Source organism: Haplochromis burtoni, unplaced genomic scaffold (genome assembly GCF_018398535.1).
Source record: "Haplochromis burtoni strain Fernald_Lab_line unplaced genomic scaffold, NCSU_Asbu1 Contig_35, whole genome shotgun sequence".
Taxonomy (NCBI): domain Eukaryota; kingdom Metazoa; phylum Chordata; class Actinopteri; order Cichliformes; family Cichlidae; genus Haplochromis; species Haplochromis burtoni.
The window spans coordinates 1199939-1219637 of NW_024582396.1; the positions used below are offsets into that span (position 1 = coordinate 1199939).

Consider the following 19699-nt stretch of genomic DNA (forward strand, 5'->3'; position numbering starts at 1 on the left):
ACAAAGTGGTGCACAAAGTTAACAAGTTCATAACATTTAAACTGTATATTTCTGTCAATACATAATTCAGTCAAAACTGAAGCCATGCACGTGATGTGTAGAAGGATTCCTCTCAAAAATTAATTCAAACTGCGTGGGCCCTCCTCGTTTTCTGACTCCTCCTTAGCCTTTATCATTTTCTACCATTCTGTGGAAACGACCAGTAGAAAAGATGAAGTTAGTCTGGCTCATCTGCGCAGTGGCTGTTGGTAAGATCTAAACAAATACATTTCTACAAAATCATATCAAAAAAAGAAGCTGAGTGTGGGGAAAGAGTTGTCTTTTCAATTTGACTGTTTGAAGGCGTAATTCAGCATTTGGAGAAATGTCTTTACTGATTTTCTTTTTAAGAGTTGGATAAAAAGATTGAGAGGAATCTCATGTCTGTTTTTAAAGTAGAAAGATCCAGTCAGTGTGCATCTGGCCTGATTTAATGTAAAAGAGAAAACGGCCGACTGTAACTGTGTCAGTTTAAAGTTCAGACCTGTGCACAAACAAAGCTTTTGTGTGGGTGATACATGCTAAAATCAACAACAGAGAGAAATGTTAGGAATACTATGGCCTTTATTTTTTTAACCATCTTATATCATGTTGTGGAAAATGTGTCACACTTTATCCTCCGATCCTCTGGATGCTCAAATTAGAACACAGTATTTGTAGTATGTTTTTATCATGAGCTTCTTTGTACACTTAATCAGATGTGTATTGTGTATCAGGACCCCCCTCTCGCCACATCGTCCCAATTTTGATTTACGGCCTCAGTCGAACCGTTTCTGTAACTTTCTAAAACCGATGATCTCAAATTCAGTGTGTTACCATTGCCAACCAAACGTTTTACACAAGATGAAATCATGATTTTTTTTTTTTATGACGTGCTGCAGCCACCTCCGTATGTCTGGCTTTCAACATTGATACGACAGCCACCCGCATCTTTACTACAGAACAAAAAGATTTCTTCCAAAACAAGGTGCTTCAGTTACTGTCTGACAAGAACAATGGGTGAGTATCAAAGCTAATCTAAAGATGCAAAGTATCAAAATATTAAATCATATCTGCATCATTAACGTGGTGTACAGCTTTTCTGTGCAAATCAGTGCATGTTTTTTGTTGTTGTCTTATTTCTGTCTGATCAGATCTCACGAAGGCACAATAGAACTTTTTATTTAACGTTTCTCATAGAGGATGGGGACAGGAAATGGACTGGAAAGAAAGTAGGGGAAAAATTTAGCTGGGATTTGATGATCAGAGCACGTTTGATGTCCCAAAAGTGCAAAGATAAAATGAAAGGTCATGTAACTCTAGTTTCTGTCTTAAACTTGGGTAAAAGTAAAGATTACCTTTGTCCTGATCGAGGGAAAAATAAATAACGCCCACACAGCATATCTACTTTCATTGACCCCGAGAGTATTCGTGGTTGTTGTCAATGTGGTCCAGGGGCGTTTTCAGAGACGGTGCCCGTATTGTTGCTACTGCCCAAGTAAATGAATTCAAATTCAACTGAAAGGTTAAAGTGACATACAGTGGCTTGCAAAAGTATTCGGCCCCCTTGAACTTTCCACATTTTGTCACATTACAGCCACAAACATGAATCAATTTTATTGGAATTCCACGTGAAAGACCAACACAAAGTGGTGCACACGTGAGAAGTGGAACGAAAATCAGACATGATTCCAAACATTTTTTACAAATAAATAACTGCAAAGTGGGGTGTGCGTAATTATTCAGCCCCCTTTGGTCTGAGTGCAGTCAGTTGCCCATAGACATTGCCTGATGAGTGCTAATGACTAAATAGAGTGCACCTGTGTGTAATCTAATGTCAGTACAAATACAGCTGCTCTGTGACGGCCTCAGAGGTTGTCTAAGAGAATATTGGGAGCAACAACACCATGAAGTCCAAAGAACACACCAGACAGGTCAGGGATAAAGTTATTGAGAAATTTAAAGCAGGCTTAGGCTACAAAAAGATTTCCCAAGCCTTGAACATCCCACGGAGCACTGTTCAAGCCATCATTCAGAAATGGAAGGAGTATGGCACAACTGTAAACCTACCAAGACAAGGCCGTCCACCTAAACTCACAGGCCGAACAAGGAGAGCGCTGATCAGAAATGCAGCCAAGAGGCCCATGGTGACTCTGGACGAGCTGCAGAGATCTACAGCTCAGGTGGGGGAATCTGTCCATAGGACAACTATTAGTCGTGCACTGCACAAAGTTGGCCTTTATGGAAGAGTGGCAAGAAGAAAGCCATTGTTAACAGAAAACCATAAGAAGTCCCGTTTGCAGTTTGCCACAAGCCATGTGGGGGACACAGCAAACATGTGGAAGAAGCTGCTCTGGTCAGATGAGACCAAAATGGAACTTTTTGGCCAAAATGCAAAACGCTATGTGTGGAAACTAACACTGCACATCACTCTGAACACACCATCCCCACTGTCAAATATGGTGGTGGCAGCATCATGCTCTGGGGGGGCTTCTCTTCAGCAGGGACAGGGAAGCTGGTCAGAGTTGATGGGAAGATGGATGGAGCCAAATACAGGGCAATCTTGGAAGAAAACCTCTTGGAGTCTGCAAAAGACTTGAGACTGGGGCGGAGGTTCACCTTCCAGCAGGACAACGACCCTAAACATAAAGCCAGGGCAACAATGGAATGGTTTAAAACAAAACATATCCATGTGTTAGAATGGCCCAGTCAAAGTCCAGATCTAAATCCAATCGAGAATCTGTGGCAAGATCTGAAAACTGCTGTTCACAAACGCTGCCATCTAATCTGACTGAGCTGGAGCTGTTTTGCAAAGAAGAATGGGCAAAGATTTCAGTCTCTAGATGTGCAAAGCTGGTAGAGACAGACCCTAAAAGACTGGCAGCTGTAATTGCAGCAAAAGGTGGTTCTACAAAGTATTGACTCAGGGGGCTGAATAATTACCACACCCCACTTTGCAGTTATTTATTTGTAAAAAATGTTTGGAATCATGTCTGATTTTCGTTCCACTTCTCACGTGTGCACCACTTTGTGTTGGTCTTTCACGTGGAATTCCAATAAAATTGATTCATGTTTGTGGCTGTAATGTGACAAAATGTGGGAAAGTTCAAGGGGGCCGAATACCTTTGCAAGCCACTGTAGAAATTCTGAGAGCACAGGTCAGAAAAACTCTCTTTTTAGTGATTATCACGAGTGTTGTTGTGTCCACAGGACACTTGTCACTGCACCAGAGCAGCTAGGACATGAGGAGACATGCACATCTGATCTGAACCTGACCCACAACTGCATCATTGTTCCAGGTACATTAATGCGGTTTTTGAAATGCAAATGACATGTTTAATCAGGACATTAAAAATTACTGCCACAGTATGGAGGTTGTATATGAAACAAAGCTGTTTTGAAACCATTACTAAACTGGATTTGTAAGAGTTAGCTCACTCAAACCGAATGAGCACCTACTCTGCAGCTGCTGCAGTTTCCAGAGTCACATTCAAGATTTTATTTTAAATTCAGCTTTGTTTTTTGTTTTTCTTTCATATTGCACCAAATCACAATAACAGTTGTCTCACTGCACTTTATATTGTAAGGTAAAGACTCTACAATACTACACAGAAAACAGAGAAACTCCAACAGTCATATGACCCCTTTGACCTAACTAATGATTTAATGCAAATAGGTGTATAAATACATATCAGTGAGTGAAAAAGAAACACTCAGTGCATCATGGGAATCCCCCCCAGCAGTCTAGACCTATTACAGTGTAACTAAAAGAGGATTCAGGGTCACCTGATCCAGTCCTAACTATATGCTTTTTTTTAAAAAAAGGAAAGTTTTAAGCCTAATCTTAAAAGTAGAGCTAGTGCCTCCAAATCCAAACTGGAAGCTGGTTCCACAGAAGAGGGGCCTGGAAACTGAAGGCTCTGCCTCCCATTCTACATTTAAATACTCTAGGAACAACAAGTAAACCCGCAGGCTGAGAGCAAAGTGTGTCGGGTCACAAATTTGGAACCCAATATGATAACCTTATCCCACTAACGCTGTGGAGGTCCAGCGTTTCAGATCCAATTAAAATCAAATCACTCAAAAAGGTCCTCTGGAAATGAGTGGAATTCTTTGAACAGAGTTTATTAAACAGTGACATATGAACAGCAGAACAGTACATTTACAGCAAAAATAAAACATAGAGAGCAAGCAAAACAAATGATAGTGCCTTAAAACACAAACAGAAACAACACACAAAAGACAGACAGGAAAGAAGCACCAGTGACCCTCCTCCTCCTGCAGGTACCCTTTCATCCTTCATTCTTTCTTTTCATCTGCCACTTCTGATACATACGACCCTACACCATAACTTCTCACACACCAGTCTTTCATCCGTCATTGAATTTGTGAGTTTTATGGCCAAAGTCCAAAAGTCTGCAGAAAGGCAGTTAACAGTTAATCAGTTCAACAATTATGTTGGGTGTGCATGCCAGACATAAACTGCTATCTATGCTGAGTAAGGATTTTTTGCTTCGCCGCCTGACGTTTGAGGCAAGAACCAGAATCTCAGGTACATGCCCAACGAGGACCAGGTTTGTTTGCTGTACAGCCATTTAAACGGCTGCATGCTTTTAATGTACAGCCATGGAAAGGGAATACACATTTTATATACACATATATGTATAGGCCTGAATCCGCTCAGTGAGATCATTAACAAGACTGGCTACGGAATGGAACAGTTGTCAGCCACCTCCTGTACATGGATGACATCAAGCTGAAACTCAGTGTGGAGAAGTCTGAAGGGATTGAATGCACAAACCTTTAAGACTTTATTTTGCCCATGTTTAATATTAGCAACTACAGTTATAACAGGATATATGGCAGAAAGTAAGGAGAAGTATAATAGGTTTATTGTAGGGTCTACCTTACAATATAAAGCACCTTGAGGTAACTGTTGTTGTGATTTTGCACTGTATAAATAAAATTGAATTCAATTGAATTATAATAGGTACCCTTTAAAGGGACGGATTTAGGATCAGCCTGTCCAAACAGCTAATCTTGATATTTTTATTAGTCATGGCAGAATAAATTCTCATACTTTTACTGTTTTACTGTCATATCAGTAGTGCTGTTAATTATCGGCACAATTTAGACATCACAATGTCTATGAAGGCCATGTGAAACTGCAAACTGCAAGAAACATCATCTAGATCACGGCAAAGACTACAGTTCACCTGGTCTGGTCCACTTAAGATTAAAGTGGGCTGTATGTGTCCCACAATGTAAAATGAGTTTTAATTCCCAGAGCGAGACGGGGTTTTTTCTATTGCAGAATGATGTAGTGTATTTGTATTTTTAATATAAGGTACTAATCTGATGTTATTGTCACAGAAATTTGGCCCGAACACATGCAAGTACCCATCAGGCAATTTGGACTGTCGATATCTGAGGACGCCATGCGCTCTCAAATCACTGTAAGAAACACTCAAAAAACATTTCCTCTGACAATATTCAAAATAAAAAAAATGATCTCAGATTATACTTCTTTGTCTCGTTTAAAACCTGATGTAGGTTTGCAGCCCACGTGCAGTGCATCCACACAGTGGGAACTCGTCTCTGAACAAAGTGTGTTACAAGATGAAACTCGGCCGTGGACCGTCCACCCAAGGTAAAAAAAATATTGGGGGCGGCGGGTTCTAGCGGTAAAGGCACTGTCTGTGTCCAGCAGACCGTGGTGGTCAACAAAATGTTTGAACTTGACAACTATGAAGCTGGAAGTGACTCACCAACACACACAGAGCACTCTGATTGATTCTAGTTCAGTTACATTAGAAACAGTGGCTGAGTACAACTGTGAGATCATAATTATTGCATTTGTTAATTAAATAATGTTCATGCTTATACATGAATCTTTGTTTCATCAGACCAGAAAATCTAGTAGGACTGTTTGAGGTATATTTATGTCTGTTCCCATCTTCCAGGCTAAATATTTTCATGCTTTTCTCCCCCAGAACGAACAAATAAGTCTGTGGAAGTCGTTTTTTTATTTGATGGATCAGCGAGTATGAGCGAAAGAGAATTCAAGAAAAATAAAGACTTCATTGTGGAGATAATGGGCAGCCTTAGGGACACGCCAGTAATGGTCATTATATATTGATGTATATAAACTATATATTATATGAGTAATGAGTATAAGTAGTAACGTATATTTTTGTTGTTGTTTGTTCCGTTTCCAGTTTGCAGCAGTTCAGTTCTCTTTTACAGTCCACAAAGTGTTTGACTTCAACGACTATGCAGCTGGACGTGCTCTCGATAAACTTATGAAAGACAAACATTTAAAAACTCTCACCATGACACACAAAGCCCTCGAGTTTGTGTTGTAAGTTGTGTCAAAAGCAGCAGGATCAATACAGCTGTGAGATAATGAGCACTGTATTTGTTCATTTATTCATATTTTTAAATGTTGTTTATTCTGAGTGTTGCTTTGCTTTCACATTTGTTTCAGAGATGAAATCTTTGACAGCCCAGCTGCAGGCGCCTCTCCTGATGTTACCAAAGTTCTGATTCTAATCACAGATGGAGATCCCTCTGATACAGACAGGAATGGGATCATTAAAAGATACGATGATAAAAATATAATTCGTCTAGTCATTGGGGTAGGATGTGATGTGTTACACCAGTCCCAACAGAAAAATCATATTTATCAATAAATGACAAATAAATGTGATCATTTTGTGTCACATAAACACTCTTATAGTATTAGACTGTTTTATTCACTGTTATTTAGATGATACACAGTCATACTAAAGTAGAAATGCATCATGGTGTCAGTCTCAGCACAAACAGCTCAGCAGATTTCAGTTCTTAGTCCAGTTTTTATTTCCCATGCTGATGTCAGACTTTGAATTTCATGTTTTCAAGCAGTATTCTGATTTCAGGTCGGACATGCTAGGCTGGATAAATTCAGGGCCATCGCTTCAGAGCCAAAACATAGAAATGCCTTCAAAATTGAGAACTACGATGGACTCACAGGAGTGCTGGAGAATTTACCGAAAAATATATTTACTGTGGAAGGTGATGTTAAACTTTGTTCCCTGTTTTGATAAATACATTTACAGAAATCACTGTTATCTTCCTGGTGTGGACCAGTGGTGGTCACATGTATCTCTTTATTTATTTAGGCTGCACAGCTCCTCGGGCAGAATTCAGTGGATTCAGTGCTGTTTTCAAAAAGGTGAATATCTAACTTCAACTCAGCTCAGGTCAATTCAGTTTTATTTATATGGCAGCTAATCACAACAACAGTCACTTAATATTATAAAGTAACGACTTTAAAATAATAAAGAAAATCACATAATCTCCACACATTTGATGTCCAGATAAGTTATTGATCTATAATCCAGCAGCACTGATTTTATTTCTGTGAAGTAAAATCAAATTTTCACTGGTTTGTGGCAACCTGCTCTTTCGAGTGACAGTTCAGTACTTTTTTAAAGCAATAAAATAAAAAAAATAGCTTTACTTTTTATTTCTATACATCCTTCTATCAATTTTCTGAACTAGTGAGCACCATTTGTGGTTGTGGGGTCCTGGAGTGTATGCTGTCATGCTGCGTGAGACTTTTTGTGTAATTGAAACATTATGTGATCATCTCATTGGTGTAAATATTGATTCTAGCAGTGTGACATCAGGGTTTAGAAAGGCTGATGAAATTGAACAATTCTGAATAAGCGCTGAATGATTTGCCTTGAAGTCATGTTCTCCACAGGATGCAGAGTAATCACTTTAATTATGCTCATTCATCCAAAGGGAGTTTTTCCTTCCCACTGTCGTCAAAGCGCTCGCTCACAGGGGTCATCTGATTGTTGGGGTTTTCTCTCTTTTATTGTAAGATCTTTACCTTACAGTATAAAGCACATTGAGGCAACTGTTGTTGTAATTTGGCACTTTATAAATAAAATACAATTGATTTGAATCTATGTAATATTCTAAAGTCAACATTTTAAGTTGTATCTTCTGTTATGATTATGCAGCACAGATGGATTTCCCATAGATTTGAGCTATGCTCTGCATTTAGCTGTACTGTAACTGCTAAATATTTCCATTGTTGGACATTTAAGTTCAGTTATAATTTGTTTTAGGTTTGCAGCACAACTGCAGTCAGCAACTGTTCCGACAACTCCTACCTGAATATTGTCTGTCACCAGATCCCAAATCTTCAACAAACCTCTTCTTCTGTTGTTGAAGGTAAAACTGTTTTTTAAAGTTTTATATGTTCCTGGTTACATTCTCTTTAAAATTGTTCAAAATTTTCCCCCCAGAACGAACAAATAAGTCTGTGGAAGTCGTTTTTTTATTTGATGGATCAGCGAGTATGACCGAAGCTGAATTCAACAAAAATAAAGACTTCATTGTGCACATAACTGACCTCATGATGTTGTCAGTAAAGGTAATTACACTATTCATTAAATTACTCAAAGCATATTCCAAATAATGTCAACTATACCTGATGTTATTATGGCAGGGCGTGGCTTGCGGTGCCGTGCAGGGAAGGCAAACGCACCTGCACGGCACCGCAAGCCACGCCCCACCACAGTCATATACCTAACATATTGGGGGTTTTTTCAGTTTGCAGCAGTTCAGTTCTCCTCCACAGTCCACAAAGTGTTTGACTTCAATGACTATGCAGCTGGACGTGCTCTCGATAAACTTATGAAAGACAAACATTTAAAAAGTCTCACCAGCACACACAGAGCCCTCGAGTTTGTGTTGTAAGTTGTGTCAAAAGCAGCAGGATCAATACAGCTGTGAGATAATGAGCACTGTATTTGTTCATTTATTCATATTTTTAAATGTTGTTTATTCTGAGTGTTGCTTTGCTTTCACATTTGTTTCAGAGATGAAATCTTTGACAGCCCAGCTGCAGGCGCCTCTCCTGATGTTACCAAAGTTCTGATTCTAATCACAGATGGAGATCCCTCTGATACAGACAGGAATGGGATCATTAAAAGATACGATGATAAAAATATAATTCGTCTAGTCATTGGGGTAGGATGTGATGTGTTACACCAGTCCCAACAGAAAAATCATATTTATCAGTTAATGACAAATAAATGTGATAATTTTGTGCCACATAAACACTCTTATAGTATTAGACTGTTTTATTCACTGTTATTTAGATGATACACAGTCATACTAAAGTAGAAATGCATCATGGTGTCAGTCTCAGCACAAACAGCTCAGCAGATTTCAGTTCATAGTCCAGTTTTTACTTCCCATGCTGATGTCAGACTTTGAATTTCATGTTTTCAAGCAGTATTCTGATTTCAGGTCGGAGATGCTAAGCTGGATAAATTCAGGGCCATCGCTTCAGAGCCAAAACATAGAAATGCCTTCAAAATTGAGAACTACGATGGACTCACAGGAGTGCTGGAGAATTTACCGAAAAATATATTTACTGTGGAAGGTGATGTTAAACTTTGTTCCCTGTTTTGATAAATACATTTACAGAAATCACTGTTATCTTCCTGGTGTGGACCAGTGGTGGTCACATGTATCTCTTTATTTATTTAGGCTGCACAGCTCCTCTGGCAGAATTCAGTGGATTCAGTGCTGTTTTCAAAAAGGTGATTTCAAAAGGTTAAAACTGCACACATTCAAAGTGTAAATTATTTACTTGTGACGAGATTAAAATTTCTCAGTCACGGCTAACCTGACATACACAGGTGCAGCTAAAGCGCAGATAATAAAGCACTGACTACTGCTAAACTTTACTTTTACTTTCTAAAATTTTAAATTCTTATTGTTTGGAAAATAAAATCCACACTGACAGACTGTTTGACACAAAGGAAACACTGAAAATGTGCTAGAATTGTAAAATTTACTTATCAGTCTTTCTGTTTGTAAAACAAGTTGTTTTAAAAATCAAGAACTTTAATTTGAACCTGTACCCGGCAATCCACTAATATTGGATTTTGAATATCTCACCAGCTACAGTACAGGATATCACCAATAGATTCAGTGAATCAAGAGAAATCTGTACACAAGGGACGAGGCCAAAAATTTATATTGGATGTCTGTGATTTTTGGGGCCCCAGGCAGCAATGCATTAAGAAGAGGAACAATTCTTTCATGGAAATCACATGAGCATGGGCTCAGGAACACTTCCAGAAATCACTGTCTGTGAACACAGTTCACCATTCCATCCACAAACGCAGGTTAAAGCTCTCTCATACATATGTCTGTGAAGGTTCTCAGTCATCCAGGTCATCGTAGTCAAAGGAGCTTGCAAAGAAAAGCGTCTGGACTTCTTTAAGTTACTTGAAGACGTTTCACCTCTCATCCGAGAAGCTTCTTCAGTTCTAAGGTCAAATGGTGGAGAGTCCCAGATATAAACCTAGTGGGAGTATCCCCCCACAGAGGGACAAAAGGACCCCCTGATGATCCTCTAATCGCCTGAGCCAAGGTGTGAAACTGGGTGTGGGTCCCAATCAGCCAGAGTTTCGGGTGAGTTCATTGTGAAACCTGGCCCCACCTTATCATGCGAATTCCTGAGTCAGATGGCCCAGGATGTGAGTGGGCGTTAAGGCGTCTGGGAAGGGATCTCAAAACTGGATTATAGATGGCAGAGAGTTGGTGTCGTAAACCCCCGCCTCTGTTCAAAGATGGTCGCTCACAGTGGACATAGATGCTTCTTTCACTCCTCTTTCAAACCATCTGTCCTCTCTGTCCAAAATGTGAACATTGGCATCCTCGAAAGAGTGCCTTTATCCTTAAGATGCAGATGGACGCTGAGTCTTGTCCTGTGGAGGTGGCTCTTCTGTGTTGTGCCATGCGCTTGTGAAGTGGCTGTTTGGTCTCTCCAATGTAGAGGTCTGGGCATTCCTCGCTGCACTGTACAGCATACACCACATTGTTAAGTCTGTGTTTTGGCGTTTTGTCTTTCGGGTGAACCAGTTTTTGTCTGAGCGTGTTGCTGGGTCTGAAATGCACCGGGATGTCATGCTTGGAGAAAACTCTCCTGAGTTTCTCTGATACACCGGCTACATAGGGGATGACAATGTTGTTGCATCTGTCCGTCTTTTGATTTTGACCCAGGTGTCGTCCACATATCTGTACCAGTGGCTGGGTACTCTTCCTTTGAAAGAGCCAAGAGCCTTCCTTTCCACTTCCTCCATGTAAAGGTTGGCTACAATAGGTGACACGGGGGAGCCCATGGCACAGCCATGTTTTTGTCTGTAAAAGCCTTCGTTGTATTTGAAGTATGTAGTGGTAAGGCAGAGGTCTAACAGTGTGCAGATCTGATCGGCTGTGAAGTTGGTCCTGTCCTCCAAGGAGCTGTCTTCTTGTAGTCGACTACAAGAAGACAGCTCCTTAGAAGACAGGACCAACTTCACAGCCGATTCTGTTCAAAAATTTGATATGTTTCCTATATTCTCTTGTGAATAAAACAATGTGTAATGTAATGCAAATAACTGCAAAATTCTGTTGTTAATTACATTTTCCACAGCATCAGCAACATGAGTTGCATCTCCACTGTAGTTATTGAAATACAGAAAAATAAGTATGCTGCTGTTTTTTTGGAGTGATCGGATGCATTTTATGTACAGCAAAGAAAACAAACCATAAAAGCTTTACTTTCCCCAAAAAATCCAAAATGTATATTAAACTCAAAATGTGAAAACAGTTTGAAGAAACTCTAATAATATATTTTAAACTGTCCGTCAATACAACTACAGAATGTCGATTATTAATTAAAATAATAATTACAGTGGATCATTAAACCCATGAATGAGACTATAAATGCAATTTCTCTGCTTCAGATTATAACCAAGCCTAGCCTTAGTAGTGTGCTTTAAGTGATAGTGGAAAAACATCATTTTCCTACAGTTCCTATCACTTAATGTGAACGAGGCAGCTCAAAATCTCCTTTTTAGCTGAGCTTTGCTTTTTTGTAAGCGTTCTTATTTTAATTCATGACTGATTTGTGACATTACCTCATCACTGTTACTGGTATCTCAGTTCCTCTCTGTCTCTGTTCAGCCTGAACTGTAATCAGATGTTTCTGTGAGCAGGATAGCCTGATCGTGGGTTCTGTGGGATCGAACAGCTGGCGTAGTTTTCTCCATAGACCTCAAGAACAAATGCAGGGTTACCTGGGTAAACCCATTTCTTTTTTTTTTATTATTACCTACTATCTATATGATACCTGCTACTTTAATAAGATTACTTTTCTATGACTTGAGATACCATAGTGTAGCACATATGAGATCCAGAGTGAACATTTAGCAGATTATTATTTGGCTGTTGCAGGAAATTCCATTTCCATTGGAAAGAAAAACGGTGTTCCTTTGTATTTCGTGGGTTTACCAGAGTTTGAGCAAACAGGACAGATCGTTTTCAGACACCACTGCATATACTGGACAGAAGTGCAGAAAATTCGTGGAGAACAGGTTGGTAACTATGGAAATATTGTGATTTTTAAAAAATATTCAGATTTGAGCTAAAGCATGGAAATATTTGTGCCAAAACTTTTGTAAAAGTTTGGATTTTGTGTCATATTAAGAGGACAGCTCTTAATAACTGTACTACTTTGAAGCTGTGTCTTTGGGTTTGGTTTTGACTTTCTAAATCATCCTTTACACTCAAAACATTTTTAGATTGGTTCCTACTTCGGTGCTGAGCTGTGCTCATTAGATGTTGATTCAGATGGGAGCACTGACTTCCTGCTGGTTGGAGCTCCACAGTTTCATCTGCCTCAGGTGAAGAAAGAAGGCCGGGTCTACATCTACTCTGTGAGCGATGAGGTGAGCTATAATAAAAACTAAGATCCAGTGTGACACTGTGAGCTTTAAAGCTGATAAAATAAATGCATGTGTTTTCATAGTCCATTATTAACATCCTCGTTTCCTATTAGACTGTACTGGAAAGTAACCAGGATGTGACGGGACCATCTATGGGTAGATTTGGCACCACCATATCCAGTCTTCCAGACCTGAATGGAGATGGACTCCGAGACGTAGCTGTCGGAGCTCCGCTTGAGGATGATAAGAGCGGGGCTGTGTATATCTACCATGGCAACAGGCAGAGAGGGATAGTCAGCACTTTCAGCCAGGTGACACCAGCAATACTACTGTGCAAAGGTCTTGAGCCACCTGTCATGTCTTTATATTCTGCTTTTAAAATGCTAAGTAGGTGTAGTGATTTCTTGCAAACATGTGCAAAATACATGGAAATATGATATAAGAGGCAAAAATAGAGTTTGTACAGTTATAACAAGCTTTGGACTGCCTCTATTCTTTTACACAGCCCGAACTCTCTTAGGCAGGTCATTTCTTTCTTGCAATTGGTAGTCTTCAGGATTAGTTCCTTAAAGGACATTCAAAGCTTCTCTTTGGATGTTGGCTGCCTTTTGTTCTCTATAAAGATGATCCCACACTGCTTCAGTAACGTTGAGGTCCAGGCTCTGGGGAAACCAGTCGATGACTGTTAGTGTTCCACTGTGTGCTTTTTTGTAAAGGTATACTTTTACTGTGTTGGCAGCGTGTTTGAGATCATTGTGATGCTAAAAAAAAATGTAGCCATCGGCAATCAGGCGCTTTCCAGGTGGATCAAAATCTGACTGTACTCTTCCGTGTTCATAATTCTGTAAATTGTGACAAATCGTGAACCCGACTGGCCATTTAACGACAGCCCCGAACCATAACAGAGCCTCCACTGTGTTGGTTCAAAAGAAATGATATTTTTTCTGTCCAACTCTGTTATCTTTGATATTTTTGAAGATTCCACTGAAAATATTGTGTGGAATTTCCTGCAACTCTAAAAAAAAATCAAACGACACGTGTCAAAAGAAATTGAATTAGAAGAACAATTTAGATAATTTCAGTCTTTGAGTTTTGTTTATGCTTTAATGATTCACAGGTCAGTGTTAAGTGGTTTTAAAAATGAAAAAAATGATCAGGTACAAGAACTGGACCGAAAATGAATTAAAAAGCAGCCAATGTTTTTTTTTAAAAAAAGCCTTTAAAAGACCTTTATTACTTACGTTATTATCAAAGATTCAGGAGGAAAATTATTTCTATAACCTTCAAATCTTATAAACCATCAGAGAACTGAGGCACAAACGATGGATCTGCACAACACTGTTGCCCCTCCATGCTTGCCTCTTGATTGTTTTAGTAATGCTGTAATATAACTTCAAAGATATGACAACCTGCCCAAAGAACTTTGCGTCCAACACTAGTTCAGATGGTGGGTTTAGAACATGTAGAATCTCTGTTTCTCTGTCAGACTCCACAACCTGCCAGCCTAAATGTATTCAAGTCAAAATATTGTAGAATAACGACTGAACAACGTGCAGAGCCTTTTCTCTTTTTTGTCTGTGCTTATGGAGTTGTGTTCGTACAGTCTCAAAACCCTCTGTGCATTTGCATTGAAGTTTAATTATCTGCAGCATGATAATATTATCAGACTTACACTTATGAGAGCACACAGACATGTAATGTCATCTGAAAGAGGTATTTAGACTCGGCTCTAATATCTTCTTATTTCAGAGAATCATGGGAAAAAATATCGACCATGGGCTGAAATTCTTTGGAAGGGCCATCTTTGGGGACCTCGGGGAGGATGGACTCCCGGGTGTTGTGGTTGAATCGCGTGGTGCAGCTGTTGTATTCAGGTGAATATTATATGAACACTGCACCTATAAAAGAAGCTAAGCGACAGAAGAAGCGATAATCTATTTAAGTTCATTCGCTTCCTTTCAGATCCAAGCCGGTCTTCAACGTCTTGGCTCGTCTGTCTTTTCACCCTGAGAACCTTGACGCCCTGAGTCCAGATAAAAATGTAGCTTTGGTTAAAATAACGGCATGCTTTGAAAAGGTCGAAGCAACAAAGAGCAAAGCAGGTAAGTTTGTCGTGATGAGCGGACAAATGTGGGACATTAAAACTGTTTTTTAAAAATTCAGATTAATGTGTATTTATTTAATGTGACTTTTTTCAGGGCCAGTGAGCTCAGCATTGAACATCACATACACACTTAATGTGACGAGTCAAGCAAGTCAAAGTATGTTCAGTCAGACCCTGGAGCTGAGAGATGAAAACACCTGCGTCAGCTACTCCATCAACAGAGCAGTAAGAATGTTGAACATCATCAGTTTATTTATTCACTCTCTGATGACTTTAACACATCGTTCAATCACCACTTTTCCTTAAAGCGCCAGTTTTGTGAGCTGTTTTAAGCCATAGCACGCACTATGGACATGTCACATAAGATTCTGAATTTAGCCGAGCCTCAAAGGGCTTGGTGCCATATAAAAGACATTTTACATGATTATTTTACACTTTACATTTACCTGACTGACTGCCCCTGGCAAGCTTGGGGTTTAAACCATTGAGAAAAGGTGGGCGGAGATTTGTCTACAAGTCCTTTTCTTTTGGCCACGCCCTTTAGGGTTTGCCACAGGAAATCATTTGACTGCAAGCTTTGGACATGCTTAATTAAAGGCATTATATATGGCCCTTAATATCAATAATCAGGTTTATTTATACTGTACCAAATCACAATCACCTCAATAAAGATCCTACAGAAAACACCAGCAATCATGCAGCTTCCTATGAGTTGGCACTCTGCAGCAGTGGAAAGCAACACTTCCCTTTCAACAGGAACAAACCTCAGGCACAACCAGTGGAGGGACAGCCATACATCTCCTGTTACTGGTTGGGGGTGAGGGGAGGGAGACAGGACAAGCTGTGGAAAACAGACAGAGATTAATAATAACTAATGATTAAATGCAGAGTGCTGAAGAATGAAGAGGTGCTTGCGGAACAAAATCCCAGCAGCATAGTCCTATTGCAGCGTAACTAAGGGAGGATTCAGGGTCACCTGATCCGACCGTAACTATAAGCTAGGGGCAGGCAGACCCTGATCCTGTATCCAGAGACCAAAACACCACAGACAACAGCAGGATAATGTTGTTTAGGTACTTTTTAATTTAATTTAATTTTAAAAAATCAAACAAATGGGTATTAAAATGGGTAAATCTGCTCATTTAGCAGCAGTGTGTGTGAAATGTTAGGTGGATAAGATGAGGCGATTTGTAGCTACATTAAAAAATGTAATAAAAAAAATCCCAATGAATCTACCTGAATGATGCAAACGGAAGTGAAAAACTCATTTTCATCAGTATTAATGCTTAGTTTTTAAGGGTTACTCTAAGCAGTGGCAGTCCTAGCCAGGTGGCGGAGGGCTTTCACCTCAGAATCTCATCTGATTTTTGCGGATGATGTGGTTCTGTTGGCTTCATCGGGTGAGGGCCTCCAGCTCGCACTGGAACGGTTCGCAGCCGAGTGTGAAGCAGCGGGAATGAGGATCAGCACCTCCAAATCTGAGGCCATGGTTCTCAGCCACAAAAGGGTGGAGTGCCCACTCCGGGTCGGGGATGAGTTCCTGCCCCAAGTGGAGGAGTTCAAGTATCTCGGGGTCTTGTTCGCGAGTGATGGGAGAAGGGAGCCGGAGATCGACAGACGGATTGGTGCTGCAGCTGCAGTAATGCGGACGCTGCACCGGTCCGTCGTGGTGAAGAGGGAGCTGAGTGTAAAAGCGAAGCTCTCAGTTTACCGGTCGATCTACGTCCCTACCCTCACCTATGGCCACGAGCTGTGGGTAGTGACCGAAAGAACGAGATCTCGGATACAAGCGGCGGAAATGAGCTTCCTCCGAAGGGTGGCTGGCCTCTCCCTTAGAGATAGGGTGAGAAGTTCGGCCATCCGGGAGGGGCTCAGAGTAGAGCCGCTGCTGCTCCACATCGAAAGGAGTCAGCTGAGGTGGTTCAGGCATCTGACAAGGATGCCCCCTGGGCGCCTCCTGGGTGAGGTGTTCCAGGCATGTCCCACCGGGAGGAGGCCGCGGGGCAGACCCAGGAAACGCTGGAGAGATTATATCTCTCGGCTGGCCTGGAACGCCTTGGTGTTCCCCCGGATAAGCTGGAGGTCTCTGCTTAGGCTGCTGCCCCCTCGACCCGCCCCCGGATAAAGCGGATGAAGATGGATGGATGGCATCGGTGCAAATTATAAGTCTGTATCATGATGTCTGGTGTTTTCGTTTTTGTTGGTTTGTTTCTATTATGTTTGATTTTGCGAGTTGGTTATTAGATGCTGCTCCGGCCAGCCAGAGAATCCCCCGCCGCCCCGCCCTCTCCTCCCTGTGCCGCAAGCAGCAGGCGCACCAGTTCGCTACTGACTCTAAGACTTATCAAATAACAGTGCTTGAGTTTGTTACCATCGTAGTATTTTTAGGCTTTGAAATACCGCGGTAAAGTGAGCTGTCATTTGTGAGCCGCGGTCAAGCCAGCCGCCTCCTATCCGCCGCATAAATTTCCTTGCGCTTTTACACCAGTCTTTACGGTAGCGCCTTTTCGCTTTATATCCCACGCGCACGTGCGCACACAAATTACAATGGAACAGCCCAATACAGTCAATACAATTATGGAAATTTCAGAAATTCATTAAAAATCATCCTGAGTAGTTGAGGTCCAACAACAACATAGACATCTATATTTGCTCAGAAACTCTACTTCATTGATAAGATGAATCCACTACAAATAGTCTTCTGAAAAAATATTTTTCAATTTGTTTCAATTTTTAAAAATATGTTCTTAAAGATTACCGCAAGGTTTAGAATGGAATATGTTTTACTTACTATACAGCGGGTGAGATGATGTAATTTAAAAGCAGACTAAAAAGCAGGACATAGAGGACAACAAAACTGTGATGAACTAAAAGAGAGCCCTTTATTGTGGCTGATGGAAGAAACTTGAACATACAACAAGGCAAAAGCAATAGGTTACAATAACTGTAATTAATCCTGAAATGGGCGAGACTAAAATACGACTGTTATTAATATTACTGTGACTATGTCAACACTACTACAGACCTGAACATGATGGCGACCAGCAGTATGACATAAAATATGAAGGGGTACACCCAAGACTTGAACATGAGAAAGGAAAACAGACTCTTAAAACAGGAAACATGACGAATGTATACCTCACATTAACAAACAAGGGCGATTGGAATGAATTGTAATGGTAGGTGACACGAAAAGATCTATTTAAACAAAGCAGTAAAGACTGAGCAACTATGAGCTGTCAGGGAGAATTAGAAGAACGTAACAAAGTATCGCCAAATTAAAAGTACTAACTAATAACAGCAAAAACAAGAATTACATACATTGATCAATAGTAATCTTAATCAACAAATACCAAAACTAATGCAAAAAGGGTTGGGTCACAAACCCAAACTGCGAGAATCACATTATTTTCTAAACTTAGTGTAATTTTTTAGAAAAGGTATTAAAATGAAAAAGAATGCAATACAAAATCTAAACGAACAAGCTCTATTTACATTTCTGAAATACATAACCTACATATGTACAGCAAAATCAGAATCGGAGAAGCTTTATTAATTTGACGGTGAAATTGAATAAAAGTTTCCTGTAATTTCTGTGGAATATTACAGTGAATCTGGCTGAAACTTGGCACACAGGTACAGTAGGTGTCCCGGAGAAGGAATCTGTTGAAAGTTGGACCTCAACTACTATGGATGATTTTTAATGAATTTTTGAATATTGACATAATTCTATTGTATTGACTGTATTAGATTGAATACAAGTTTCCATTAATTTCTGAGGAATATTACAGTGAATCTGGATGGAACTTGGCACACAGGTACAGTAGGTGTCCTAGAGGAGGGATGTGTTGAAAATTGGACCTCAACTACTCAGGATTATTTTTGATGAATTTTTGAAAATTGACATAATTCTATTGTACTGACTGTATTAGATTGAATAAATGTTTCCATTAATTTCTGAGGAATATTACAGTAAATCTGGGTAAAACCTGGCCCAGAGGTAAAGTAGGTGTCCGAGAAGAGGATTGTGTTGAAAGCTTGGCATCAACTTTTAAGAATGATTTTTAATGAATTTTTGAATATGCAACCAGACTGTCACGATGGCTGCATTGGGCTGTTCCATTGTAATTTGTGTGCGCGCGTGTGCGTGTGACTGTTCGAGTCTAGGCTTTCAATCAGGATATAAAGCGAAAAGGCGCTACCGTAAAGACTGGTGTAAAAGCGCAAGGAAATTTATGCGGCGGATAGGAGGCGGCTGGCTTGACCGCGGCTCACAAATGACGGCTCACTTTACCGCGGTTTTGAAATGATGATGCCACTACTTTGTTTCTTACAGAACTATGTGGATGACACATCAACACCTCTCAGGATCGGACTTAACTTCCTTCAACCTGACAGCGAGAGCGCGAGCGCCGTCCTGAGCGTGGACTCTGAAAGAGAGGCTGTCCTTGAGGTAAGTTCAGTCGCCCGTACAGTCTGTATTTACATGCTTATTGTATACAACCAAAGATACAGCTATAGTCATGTCCTATTATATTTACCAAGAGTATTTAGTAGGATTTAATATGAGGTTTGAAGCTTTTTTCTGACCTGCGGTTTAAGTTTGACCTGTTTTGTTTTTTCTTTTACTTTTTACAGATTCCCATTTAAAAATAATGCAGAAGAAGAAGTGAGAGCTGAACTGTTCAAGAACGTATTTCTGATCTTTAGCAAGTAAAAAACATGTTATTATCATGGAGTAATTAATAAAAGACTTATTGATGAAAACAATGAGAAATAACTTTGTCTTTAA

The 19699-nt window shown here is 40.1% G+C and overlaps 1 protein-coding gene across 2 annotated transcripts; it reads left to right on the forward strand.

Moving 5' to 3' along the window:
• Positions 1-139: 139 nt before the first annotated feature.
• Positions 140-19674, forward strand: LOC102310202 (integrin alpha-L). Of its 2 annotated transcripts, none has more exons than XM_042219576.1 (25): positions 140-248; positions 921-1038; positions 3229-3317; positions 5392-5474; positions 5572-5668; positions 6012-6142; positions 6237-6379; positions 6506-6656; positions 6939-7074; positions 7182-7234; positions 8142-8247; positions 8322-8449; positions 8629-8771; positions 8898-9048; positions 9331-9466; positions 9574-9626; positions 12075-12159; positions 12313-12452; positions 12660-12806; positions 12917-13114; positions 14553-14677; positions 14766-14905; positions 15002-15132; positions 19244-19360; positions 19546-19674. In XM_042219576.1, exons 1-25 carry the CDS (start codon positions 212-214, stop codon positions 19555-19557), a joined length of 2850 nt encoding a protein of 949 aa, XP_042075510.1. In that variant the 5' UTR covers positions 140-211; the 3' UTR covers positions 19558-19674. The 2 variants fall into 2 exon arrangements, with proteins under 2 accessions (XP_042075510.1, XP_042075511.1); XM_042219577.1 differs by having other exon boundaries at positions 6012-6136.
• Positions 19675-19699: the final 25 nt, after the last annotated feature.